The sequence below is a fragment of the Aotus nancymaae genome, unplaced genomic scaffold (assembly GCF_030222135.1).
Source record: "Aotus nancymaae isolate 86718 unplaced genomic scaffold, 86718_ANA_hifiasm-v0.15.2.pri h1tg000108l, whole genome shotgun sequence".
Lineage (NCBI taxonomy): Eukaryota > Metazoa > Chordata > Mammalia > Primates > Aotidae > Aotus > Aotus nancymaae.
This window is the reverse complement of record NW_026988523.1, coordinates 41,029,690-41,042,638: the sequence shown is the minus strand read 5'-3', so window position 1 is coordinate 41,042,638 and position 12,949 is coordinate 41,029,690. Positions and strand designations below refer to the sequence as shown.

Here is a 12,949-nt window from a genome sequence, read left to right as displayed (position 1 = left end):
AATTCCTTTAAGCACATCTCCTGTACAGCAGCACGATGCTAAGATTCCTCTGGAGAATGGAGGGGCAACATGACAGAAAGAAAAGGCTTCTCTTGGTCCAGCTGCACAGCCCATCAGTGGTGTGGATATGAGGACATCCAGTGGTATGCATGTCCAGAACACATGTCCCTCAGTAACCTCAGCACCAGCCCAGCCTGGTGATCACCGCCCCACATCCCTCCTGAAGCAGACACCGGGTGTTCTGGGCCTCCCATCCACAGTGATGCTCTAACTCTCTCTGCTAGCCTTCCCCCTGCCCCTCAGGTCTGTTTTTCACAGCTCTCCTGACACACACATTGCATACTTTATGCCTGTCACCCACAGCCATACCCCAACTCCACCTGTGTGCCCAGCTACCAGCTGCAGATCAACTGCACCTAAGCCCTGGAGGATTGCTTTCTGTTTTCTCTGCAACTGGGACCAGCTCTGACATAGGCAATCCAGTGAATTTCTCTGCCCTCAGTAGCTGTAGTCACACTATCTGCATTAATGTCTAAAGGGCATCTTGGGATGGGGTCTACCTTCCAAGTTTCTGCTGCCTTGGGTACTCTCCTCTTTACACCTTCTAGGTACTCTTTTATTATAGTTTAATAGTACTTCGTAATAAATTTCTTCTGTTTACATCACTATGTGGTTTCTGTCTCCTGACTGCACCCAGGCTGATACATCAGTGTTTCCCCTAGTGCCTAGCACAATGAACAACAAAACACATTACCTCTCCACGCAGCCCTTCTTCCCTTCTCTAGTTAGCCCTGAATAATTTATCTTTTACTTGCTTAAAATCAAAACATTGATCAATGTAGAAAGCCAAAGTTGGAATAGACTTCTAATTCTTAATCATGTCACTATTTGGATGTTAATGGATGCCATTTTTGGAGACTGGCTGGAACTCCTAATGGAGACTTTACCTAATTTGATCATTTAAACTAATAACTGGAGAATTACTTCCATTCTGGCTCCTAAAGACTTCAGGTCAGGTTAATTTACTTCCACTAGTTTTAAACAGGATGTTTGTTTGTTAGTCTAGTCACTCATTTCAAGGAACATAAACGGCCTAGGGACTAATTTAGTCAAACGTGTTAATTCCACCAGTGTCCGCCCATAAGACTAGGACAGAGGATGCTAAGGCAGGAAAACTGAAACTCAAAAGCACAGTGACTTCCTTAACAGTACAACTACTCCAATACTAATTAGTTAATTTTTTTCTAGGAAGCATGCCCTTGAAGCCAGAAACAGTAGAATAAGCAGATTAGGAAAGAAAAGGAAATCCAAAATAAATAAAAGAGAAAAAACACAAAGTCTCTATTTTCCAGGCCTACCACTGTTGTATTCAACAGCCTTATCAGTGACTTGGATAAAACTATTCTTTTTTTTTTTTGAAACAAAGTCTCACTCTGTTGCCCAGGGTGGCATACACTGGTGTGATCTTGGCTCACTGCAGCCTCTGCCCCCCGGGTCCAAGCAATTCTCCTGCCTCAGCCTCCTGAGTAGCTGGAATTATAGGCACCTGCCACCACGCCTGGCTAATTTTTGTATTTTGCAGTGAGCCATGATTACACCACTGATACGCCAGCCTGGGTGGCAGCAAGACCCTGACTCAAAACAAACAAAAAGATGATATTTAATATCAGTCATTAGGAAAATGCAAATTAAAACCACAAAGAGATATGAATAAACACATATTTGAAGGGCTAAAATTAAAAGGACTGACAATACCAGATATTGGCAGATATGGAGAAATTGGGACTCTTGTACACTACTGGTGGTATCCCTTTAGAGAGCAATCTGGCAAGTTCTTTAAAAGTTAAATGTATACCTACCATATGACTTAATGAACATTTGATAGTAATGGCCCAAAACTGAAAACCACCAAAAACGTTCACGAACACATGAATGGCTAGGCAAGCTGTGATATACCCATACAACAAATCACTGTTCTGTAATAAAAACGGATGAACTGCTGATACATGCAATGACAAGGAATGAATTTCAAAATAAATTATGCTGAGTGAAAGAAGCCAGCTCCTCCCAAAAGACAGAATATACTGTTGATTCTGTTTATACAAAATTCTAGAGGATGCAGACTCATCAATAAGAGAAAGGAGATCAGTGGTAGCTTGGGAATGTGGGAACTGAGGTTGGCGGTGAGGTGGCGGAGGGATGGGGAGGGAAGGGGTACAAAAAAAGCACAAGGAAACTTGTGGGGTGATAGATATATTCACTGTCTTGACTGAGATTTACTCACCAAATTATTCAACTTTAAGTACGTTTGATTTTTGCATGCCAGTTATACCTCAATGAAGCTGTTAAAAAATAAGCAAAATCAGCACTTACTTGGGATATGTGAAAACTTTGGGGAAAGTCCTTTCTTTCAACCAGCAAAAGGCAGAACTCAAACTTATGATCAGCATCCATAAGGAGGTCACTTTTTTCCTTATATGGTGCTAGCATTAAAAAAAATGAAGCCAAGAAACTCTTCCTTTTACAAAATGCGTATCATAGAGGCCTGCCCATCCACATTCTTCAAGCCAACTTCTAATGCAATCTGTTTCTTAAAGCCTTTTCTCATCACCCAAGTAGAAGGTAATTGTTCCCTTTGGTGAATCACCATAACACTTATGTTAATTTTCAGATATTAATTCAATGCATTTATCCATCCACCATTGCACACGTATTAAGTGCTTCATTTGGGCCAGACACAGGCTTGGCGCTAGATATACAAAAGTGAGTAGAAGGGCGTAGATTTTTTCCCCTCAAGAGCATAACAGGCTAGTGACAAAAAATTGACATTTGTTTTTTAAAAAAGTAACAAAACACTATAACAAGTATTTCAAAAAAACGTTAAACTGCACTACAGGAACACAGAAGAAGAAATTCATTTTGTCAGACATACTATCTTATACCTCAGTGACATGTCTGTTTCCTACTAGTTTAAAACTCCCTGAGAACAAGGGACTGCAACTCATTTAGTTTAGTAATCTACGAAATTAACTAGCACAGTACCTGCCAGGAGTATTTCACACCTGCATATTTGTTTGAATGAATGGACATTCCATTTCACAAACATCTGCTCTTTAAAAGGCAGGGCCACCATGTGGCCAACTTCACACATTGAGTTCCAAACTTTATCCACTTTGTTGACAAAGGCATGGCAATAATTTGAGAGCAGACAAAATCAAAACCTAAATCTAGATCTCCAAATTCCTAAATGAATGACCATTCTCCCAGTGAAGAAAACAGGAAGGAGGTGGGGCTTGGTCTGCAGAGATCCGGGACACAAGAATGACACCCATGACTCAAGCTCCTGCTATGACTCCTGGGAGAGCCTGGCTTTCTACATGTTCTTGCTATCTGATATTCTTCTGCCCAGGACAATACACATGGATGGCAGCCATCCAATCTCTAGAAGAATCATACCAGTCTTCTTGTAAAAGCAATTTCTGGGTGTGTGTCAGTTCGGTCTGCTAAAATAAAATACCAGAAAATGGCCGGCTTATAAATAACAGTTTATTTTTCACAGTCCTGGAGGCTGGGAAGTTTAAGATTAAGATGCTGGCAGATTCAGCGTCTGGTGAGGGCCTGCCTTCTAGCTGTGTCCTCCCATAGGGGAAGGACACCATCATGAGGCCAGTTTTCTGGGGCCTCTTTTTATAATATAAGGTCACTAATCCCAAACATGAGGGCCCCACCCTCATGACTTCATCACCTCCAAAGGTCTCAACTCCTAATACCATCATCTTGGGGGTTAGGATTTCAACATACAAATTTTGGAGAGACAAAAACATTCAGACCTGAAGATACATTTCTGCATGCTCACAAAGCTCTTGTTTTGTGAGCATATGCTCAATTTCTGAAGGGGCAGAGAGGTGTAAGAGATAACTCTGGGAAATTGTTAGCATAGGGCAATGGAATAACCTAGTTTTCTTATTTTGATCAATATATATGCAATTATAGAATTTAAGTCAGGACAACACTAGCACAAATAAAAGGTCTCCAATTACAACAGAGAGGTTTAAATTAAACATCAAGCAGAAATCCTCCACAGCTTCCTTAATGCAATCAAGCATGACCAGAATGATAAGGCAGATTTACATCTTGTATTCACATCTAACAGAGGCAACAGGGAAAAACACAGAAGGCAGAAGGGAAAAGCATAGAAGTTTATTTAAATTTGCCTGGATCCACCATCCTGACAGGTGGCTCTAGAAGAGGGCAGGGGGACTCGGGCTCAGTGATATCTTGGGTGCTGGACTGGGCTCTTACCTGTAGATGGGGTCCTGCATCACCAGCATCTTGCTCTCATCCCATGTCCATTCCTTTTTCTGCAATAAAAGAAGCTGTAAATGAATAAGTTAGGCTTGTCCTCAGTTACAGAACCAGGGCACACACTGAGCTATGAATACTTATGCAAACACACGCATTTTGCTCCTGACCTGACTTTTTCCCTCTAAAAGGCCTGGAGTTGATTGCTCCAAAAGGACGAGTGGAAAATGTCAAGTGTCTAGTCTGAGCAGTTTTCTCCAAGCAGTTTAGGAGAGTGTCTCTCCAGGCTCGGAGGGTAGGCAGGAGCCAAGAAAGCCTCAGGAAACACAGGGGGTAAAGTGGGGGCAGTAGTGTGGAGCTCCAGACAAGCCAGGTAAGTTAACTGGTACATTTGCAGAGTGACTCCTAAAAGGCTATTCATTTTAAACCTAACTTACAGTGAACACAAAAGAGACCCTCTAAGTTGGGGATGAGGAGCTGGAGGAGAATGGATTCAATCGCAGTGCTTGCTGAGGTGAGAAGCACCTCATTGTTGGGGGACATTAGGGTCAGCAGCCAACTACAACCCCTCAGGTCCGAACTGCAGGTGCAGGGACAGAGAATCCTGCTCTATCCTTTGTCAGAGAGACTGCTGTGCAGGAAAATTGGGGAAGAACACATTCGTCTATGAAAGAAGGACTCAAGAGAGGAGAAAGGATGAGGAGTATATAGTGGATTAATTGAACGCTTTTAGCTATATGGATTTCTCAGCACAGGGTGGCCACTGTCCAAACATGCTGGGCTTTGGAGGTGGTTAGGCCTCTACCAGGGACTGGGGGAAATCATGTCCAGGCTCCTACAGTGACATTAGGAAAAAGCATTGTCATCAGCTTTACCTAAACACATTACTACACATACACGTGTGTGCACACACATACACACCATTTAATCCCTGAATTTTTATTCAATACCAATACCACCCATAGAGATGGATTTCAGACTGGTTTAAAAACATCCAATATCAAACACTGTTTTGTAGACAACAAAACTTCAGTTACATTCAAAAACTAAATTTTTTCTTTAAAAAGATACCTTCCTATAATTGCTACTGACTACCCTATAAAAATTTTAATATATGAATGCCCAATATGGAGCAACATAGAAGAAGGAGACTGATTTCTTTTCTAAGTAAGAATCTCTTCATATGTATATAAATACAGCAAGTCCAGATCATCTTTATACTAAATAATCCCAGGTTTTGTAAACATCCCTCACTAGACAAGTTTTCCAGACGACCTGCTACCATAGTTGATTTTCTTGGTATGTATTCTTCTTACCAGTATTCCCCCAAAAAACCTGGTAAAATGAACCAGATCCCTGATCAGCATGGTGTAGAGAAACAGCCTTTTAATGTTCCAGCCATGACACTCCCTCTAACCCAGCAAAGACTGGTTTATAGCACTTTTTTTAATGACCTCATAATGAGCTTCGAACTGGTTTCGAACTGATGCACTGAAATTTTTCAGTTAAAGCCCAAATATCAGCATGCATATTGTAATCATCCAGTATCATTGTTCTCCATAATGGTCCTTCAAACAGCAAAATATCATAATATGCTTAAAAGATGATTTGATCTCAGGGCAAAATCTTTATGACATAAGTAATAGATTAAGCCACATCTATAGCCATGACCACATATTCTACCTGCACTATTAATTCAATGCAGTTAGCAAAGCAGTATTTGTAAAGCTGTGGAGTCCATCTATTGAGCTTATTTTAGCTGTTGTATTTTTCAGTTCTAAGATCCCTATTTGGTTATTTCTTCTTTTTCTTTGCCGAGATTCTACTTTTTCATTTGTTTTAAGAGTTTTTGCAGCTGCTCATGGAAGCATGTTTGTGATGGCCCCTCGAAATCTTTGTCAGATAATTCTAACATCTCTGTTATCTTGGTGTTAGCACCAATTGATTGTCTTTTTTTTTTTTCACAGAGGTTGATATTTTCCTCATTCCTGGTATGGTAAGTGATTTTCAATTGAAGCCTAGACATTTAAGAGTCTAGATGTTATTTAAACTTTCTGCATTCACTGTCTTACTGTGACACTAAACAGGGGAGGGTGTAGGATGCCACCTGATTACCCCCAGGAGGGAGTTAAGGCCAGGTTCCCACTTGGCTTCTGCAGATACACAGGGGAAAACACGGTCCTCATTACTGCTGGGTGTGGGTGGGAGTTCTAGGTCCCCACTGGGCCTCCAATGACACCACCCTGGTTTATGGGGATAGGAGTGCCTTGGAGTTCCCACATGGCATCTGCTGACAACATGCACACAGAGTGGCTTCATGACTGCAGGTCACTGGTGGAAGGGTAGCTTCTCGACAGACACCACCTGGGAAACAGGAGCGTGAAGGGTGGTGGGGACACTCATTACCAGCTGGCAGGGATGAAGGGCCTGGTACTTTTCTTGGCCTCCTGTGGCACCACCCGGAGGGGGTGTTGGGGCACCTCATTACAGCCCACCAAGGGTGGAAGCCTGGGCTCCAGCTCAGCCATGGGGGCCTGGGTGGTGGTGAGGCCGGTCTTCCATGGATTGTTTGTTTGGAGGAGAGTGGTTATTGTGGACAGTTTTCTGCCTTGTTATGCTGCCCCTTTCCTCCTCTTTGGCTGGAGAGTGTAGGCTTTTGTTGGGGCTTTGATGTCTGTTCCCACTGGCATGCGTGAGTTGCCAACTTCTTCAGCTCTGTATCTGGGATATATGAGGTGAAAAGAAACCCAGGGAATTCACAACTACGTAATTTGTAGGTCCCTAGGTTCCTAGCCAGGCTGTGCTCTCTCTGCCTCTCAGAATCTTCTGATGTTTATTTTATATGTAATGTCTAGGGTTTTCTGCCGTACTTAGCAGGAGGAATAGGGTAAAGCGCATCTACTTGGTCTTCCCAGAAGCAAAAGTCTGGTTCCCATATCTGCCATGTTTTCTTAAAACTACAGTTGCCTCGGCTCCACCTCTTTAGAGATATGAATACAGTGGGTTGGAGGTGAGGCCCCACAATCTATAGCTTTAACAAGCATTTCAAGTGGTTCTGATGTGACCCTAGGGTTGACAGCCACTGCCATACACCAAAGAAAGGTTGGACTGAAATCCTCAACCAGAGGGTCTCTTCCACACACCACATACTCCTCTGGAGTCTCAGGCCTGGCAACGGAAGGTCCCCTTACATTTCAAAGAGTCAACTGACCATGGTCTCATTAACCACTGTCTCAGGCCAGGGTCCACTTCAGCATACTCAGGAAGTGGCTGCCGTGGCTTAAACACTTGGTGGGGCATCCACAGACGTGCTCTGCTCCTGAGGGAATGCATCTTTCCTTCTCTCATGTTCTTACCATCAGGATAGTCTGCTCCTAACGGTCCTTGCAGCTCTGCTGTGATTTTCAAAGTGGCTGAGAGGAGCCACTGACCCGATATACTAAAGAGGCCAGGAAACTCCATGACACAGCCACATGCCCTGTCCCCTTCTGAGGAAAGCAGCCCCAAAGAGGGTCTGAATGAGGGTGATTTGGTGCATGCTGTGTGAGTCTGAGAAGGCCAACTGTGCTAACCTGGCCGTGCCTGTCTGGGGTCAGGATCCCCACCTGACTGACCACGCGGAGCCAGCAAGGGGCTGGCATTCGATCACCCAATCACTGAGCTCTAGGGTAAAAAGACCCAACTCTCCCCAATCGAATCCTCTCTTTGGGAAATATCAAATCCTAAATGGAGTCTAGGCTGAGCCCCAGTCATGGTGGACAGTTTTTGTGACCTGTGACTCTATTTCCACTCACACCGGCCGCAACACCGAGAGAGAAGATGCGTCGGGCGCCAGCTCGTGTTTCCTCCAAGCCTTGCCATGCGCCTCCATTATCAAAGCTAACCTGAGCGAGGCTCTTCTCGGCAATTCTACAGAATGTAACTAAGATATTCATTAAAAGGAAAGAATAATGAGGCAAAATAATACAGAACAACTATTTTCGTTCTCTGGCAGATGTGAATAGGAGGACAGTGAAACCAGGCTCCCAGGGCCCTTTGTATTAATTTAATAATGAGCATTGGCAGGGTCTACAGAAGCCAAAACATACTTTACTTTTAAAAGAGGTCCTATCACCCATATACAATGTCCTGAGGAGGGGGAAAACCACAGAGATCTTTTCACCTACTTACTTATTTTCCTTTTCTGAAGATCTCATTAAAATCTAGTCCTGTCTGTCACTTTACAGACCTTCATCCTTGGTTGAAAAATATTAAATCTATGAAGAGATCAGGAAATCATCAAGAGCTTTTTAACCCAATATCCTCAAGGCCTGAATGACAGTCCAAGAACTTTAGAACTAAAGGGTCTACCTTCGCGCCGCCTCTTTCAAATAATACCCCGAGGAGTATAGTCACTCAAGCAAGGTGTAGCCCAGCCAAGACTAAAACCAAATTCTCCTGATGTTTGGGCTAGTGCTGACTCCACCACTCTAGCACAATTCTGAGGCAATGCAGTATCATGAACGGCTTCACTGAGAGGGAGGTCCCGCTTCACATATCTCATGTGACTTTATGATCATCACTAATGTCTTGATTCAAGAGCGATTTGATTCTTCCCCTCTCTTGGTCTGAAATTGTTTCTCTTATTGCCTCTATTTTGCAAGTTTTTTTAAAAAACACCAAAACAACATAAACAAACCAGCCCTTCCTCACTTTTCTATACGGAAATACTCTTCTAAGGAAAAACAATTAGAAAAAAAATTTGAATTGAGAGAAGGAAAATAGAAAGAAAAATGAATTTCCCAGACCTATGGGATTATAAATCAAAGTTGGCTTCAAACATAGACAGGACAGAGTTGTATTACTGAACAATAACTATAGCCAAACTCAGTTTAACTGTCTTCAGAAAACCTCATAGCTCTAAGCTATACTTGAAGTCTTTTTTTTCCTTTTTTTTTTTTTAAATGCTTGAAAATAAAGACTTGGAGTCTTGGTAGCTGTGATTTCGGTTTTGCTACTCACTGTCCAGGATCAGCTGTGGTCTCCATGATACGCCAGGAAGTGAGGACATTTTCAGTACAGACGGGAGTGGAAGGAAGGAGGATGGGAAAGAGGCGGAAGGGAGGGGACACACACCTCTAAAGGTATCAGCACCTCTCTGAGTGCCTTCTGGGGTAAGAAGGCCTTTCACAGCCTTATTTACAGCAAACAGCCCAGGGAACCAGCAGGATTGGGCACCAGCAGGGCTTGTCTTCAACCTCCTTCCACCGCGAGTCCAGGCTCAGGCAGGGTTCCCACTGGAGCACGAGCACTAGGAGCAGCAGCAGCAGGGCAGCGAGGCCAATATGCTAAGTGCTCAAGGAGACAAAGATCTGCCTCTTCACTTACTCCAGAAATAAAGCAAATGGAGAAAAAACTGTGAGTGGGGAGGGAGTGCCTTGTGGAGAAGATTAATTAGCCCTAGGGGCAACTGCCTGGCATTCTGCCATGCCCCAACTCTATGTGGATACGTGTAATTCCTTTCTCTTACACTCCTGTCCCCTCCATGCCTGCCAAGGACATCCATGGCACTGCTGAGCCTTTTAGGAGGCCTCTATATGAGAATTTATTAACCTGTCTCTCTGTGCCACCTCCTCCCTTCCCCTCTTCTCTTTGTTCATAAATTCCTTATTCCAGGGTATTTTTAAAAGTCAATGAGATAGAAGGAACAGCTTAACTTGAAGGAAGGTTCCACTTCATATGTTGGTTAGTAAACATTTTCTGGAGAAAGGATAGTGTGGTCATAGCGTGTACCCCACAGACCACCAGTCACAGGGAGGTCCACCCAAGGGCCCCCGCTGCTGCACTTTGAAATCTATCATCGTGTTGGTCCAGGAGCCATGCTTTCCACAGGCTGCTCCAGCCAGTGACCGAGCATGGAGGGTTACTAAGGCAGGTACGTCCCTAGGAGATGTGGGGTCTTGACAGACAACTTTGGCTTTAGGACTCCCTGAAGCCTTGCCAAGCCTTCCTCAAACAGCACTGCAGTCAGGACCCTTTCGCTAACCTTCCTTCCTTCCTTCCTCCCCTCTCTCTTGCACTCAGGGGCAGACCTCCCTGCAGCCTGACAGCCCTTCCAGCCTTTCTCAGATGCTTTCCCCATTTCTCCCACAGGCATTTAACACTGTCTTGGCATCCACTTCCCAGACTAACAGAAAGTGAGGAGGTGAGAAAGCAAAGATACAGGAAAGTCATCTGTATCTGCTTCACATTTTTATTCTCATAGTTGATATGGGGAAAAAAGTCCTTTCCTCCTTTTTTTTTTTTTTTTTTTTTTTTTGAGACAGAGTCTCACTCTGGCACCAGGTGCCAGGCTGGAGTGCAGTGGTGTGACCTTGGCTCACAGCAACCTCCGCCTCCCGGGTTCAAGCAATTCTCCTGCCTCAGCCTCCCGAGTAGCTGGGGCTACAGGCACACGCCACCACACCCAGCTAATTTTTTTGTATTTTTAGTAAGATGGGGTTTCACCATGTTGGCCAGGATGGTCTCGATCTCTTGACCTCGTGATCCACCCGCCTCGGCCTCCCAAAGTCCTCCATTTTTTTTTGAGACAGAGTCTTGCTCTGTCACCCAGGCTGAAGTGCAGTGGCACAATCTCAGCTCACTGCAGCCTCTGTCTCCCGGATTCAAGCAATTCTCTAGCCTCAGCCTCCTGAGTAGCTGGGATTACAGGTGCACGCCACCACGCCCGGCTAATTTTTGTATATTTAGTAGAGATGGGGTTTCACCATATAGGTCAGACTGGTCTCAAACTCCTGACCTCGTGCTCTGCCCACCTCAGCCTCCCAAAGTGCTAGGATTAGAGGTGTGAGCCACTGTGCCCAGCCCTTTCCTCCATTTAGGGAAAGAACTTCTACATAACACTGTTAGATTACTGATCTCCACATTAAAAAGGAACGTTGAGGCTCAGAGAAGTTGACTTATTTCCCTCCAAGGCCACCTAGTCCAGTCATAAATAAAATCCAACTCTTCTACCTGTAGCCCCATGGTCTGCAACTCCAAATGATGAAATCAGTCTTTCACTCACCACTGCCAGGAAGTTCTTTGCTTTCCACAGAGGAAGGGGATAAGGGTTTGCTCTGTATGCTTTTATAAGACCACTGAATGAGGCAAATCCATCTTTGATAGAGGACCCTCTCTTTCCTTTATCTGTTGAGTGCAGACGTCAAGTCCTCCATGGAAATTCATAGCCACTTTGTCATTCTAAAAGCTCCTGGCAAGGAATGTTATGTGGGAATGGATTTAGAGGTAGATCTTCCTGGAACAGTGCCAAGAAGATAAAACAGAGTCAGGACTAATTATCACAGTGGTCTTTTCTCCTTTTGACATGTGGAAATGGATATGGCATCTTTGAAGCCCTTCCCCAGGAATGCTAAAGTAGAGGAGAAATTTGTATTGGCACTCATTTCCTATTCCTACTGGAAATTATCAGTAGGCATATCACAAAGCCTGCAAGCTTCACCATTACTCATGCAGCATTATTCACACACCTAATAGCAGTGGTGACTTAAAAAAAGAAAAAAAAAACCTGCAAAGGCCATATAAACTCAGTTTGACAAGTTCTCCAGGCTTCTAGATAGAATGGGATTATACTGAAAATAAAGCTCTCTCTCTCCGTCAGGTATAACCTACGGGTATAGGAACGTGCATTTCAAAATTGAAGCAGTAATAAATCCTCCCACGACGTATACAATTCCTCATAGGCTTGTTTTTAAAGTGGCAGAAAATAAAGACGGCCAAGAAACACAACATGGTGGAAGGAATACTAGACGAAGTTTAGGGCTTAGATTCACCCCCCTGGCTGTCAGTAACTACCTGTGTGTCCTAGGGACAGTCACTGGACTTCTCTTATCTTCTGTTGCTACATCGAATCAATTAGAGGATCAGACCAAATCATTTTTTAAGTCTGCTAAATTCTGGTTCTATAGTTCTGAGTGCCTCATTTTCTTACTCAATTCGATCTGGGTTCTGTGTTTCCATAGTAACTAGCACTACTGTTTGGGCAGGAACATCATTTCCCTGTGATGTAATGCACCCATGACAGAGTACAGGTTAGGAGTTAAAGATCCTGGCTTAATTAATTAGGCATTTCCTATGGAGTAGTTTTTATCTAAAGGGGTCCAAAGAGATAAGTACAAACACACAGCAACAGAGCAGTGGAAAGAACCTGCTTGGGATTTAAGTAAGACAAGGTTTGAACCTTGACTTCACCACTGATGGGATCTGAGATTCAGGCAAGTTGCTTAATCTGCTTTTGAACAATGTAAGAATGGTATCTACCTAATAGGACAGTTGTGAAAATTTGTTAAGTGTAAAGTGCATCAAACAAGGCCTAGGCAACGGTAGGTACTCAACATCAGTGTTAACTATTACTACTAGCTGTTCTCATTATCACCTCAGTGTGTAATTACTTGCATCAGTTTGCTCCCTCTGGTCTTCTACTTTTCCAAACAGATGAAATAAGATTTGAGGGAAGATGTGGTCCCTGCCCCCTAAAGCTAACAGCTTATGGGGGAAAGAGATAAATAACTATAATGCAATCTTATAAGACCTGCAACAAACCTATGTGTGCATTAGTGACAAAGAAAAATTTTGCTGGGAAGGGTTCATACATATCTTTATATAACCT

The 12,949-nt window shown here is 43.6% G+C and overlaps 1 protein-coding gene across 8 annotated transcripts in view; it reads right to left on the bottom strand.

The window, feature by feature from the left end:
- CUNH1orf226 (chromosome unknown C1orf226 homolog) overlaps positions 1-12,949 on the bottom strand; it is a 385,517-nt gene that overhangs the window by 80,505 nt on the left and 292,063 nt on the right. For 7 of the 8 annotated variants that reach the window (XM_012468862.3, XM_012468858.3, XM_064370663.1 and 4 more), the window contains one exon: positions 4,303-4,376. In XM_012468862.3, the coding sequence (XP_012324285.1) occupies positions 4,303-4,376 (74 nt within the window). The remainder of the gene's footprint in view (positions 1-4,302; positions 4,377-12,949) is intronic. The other variant, XM_012468859.3, reaches the window with a different exon arrangement.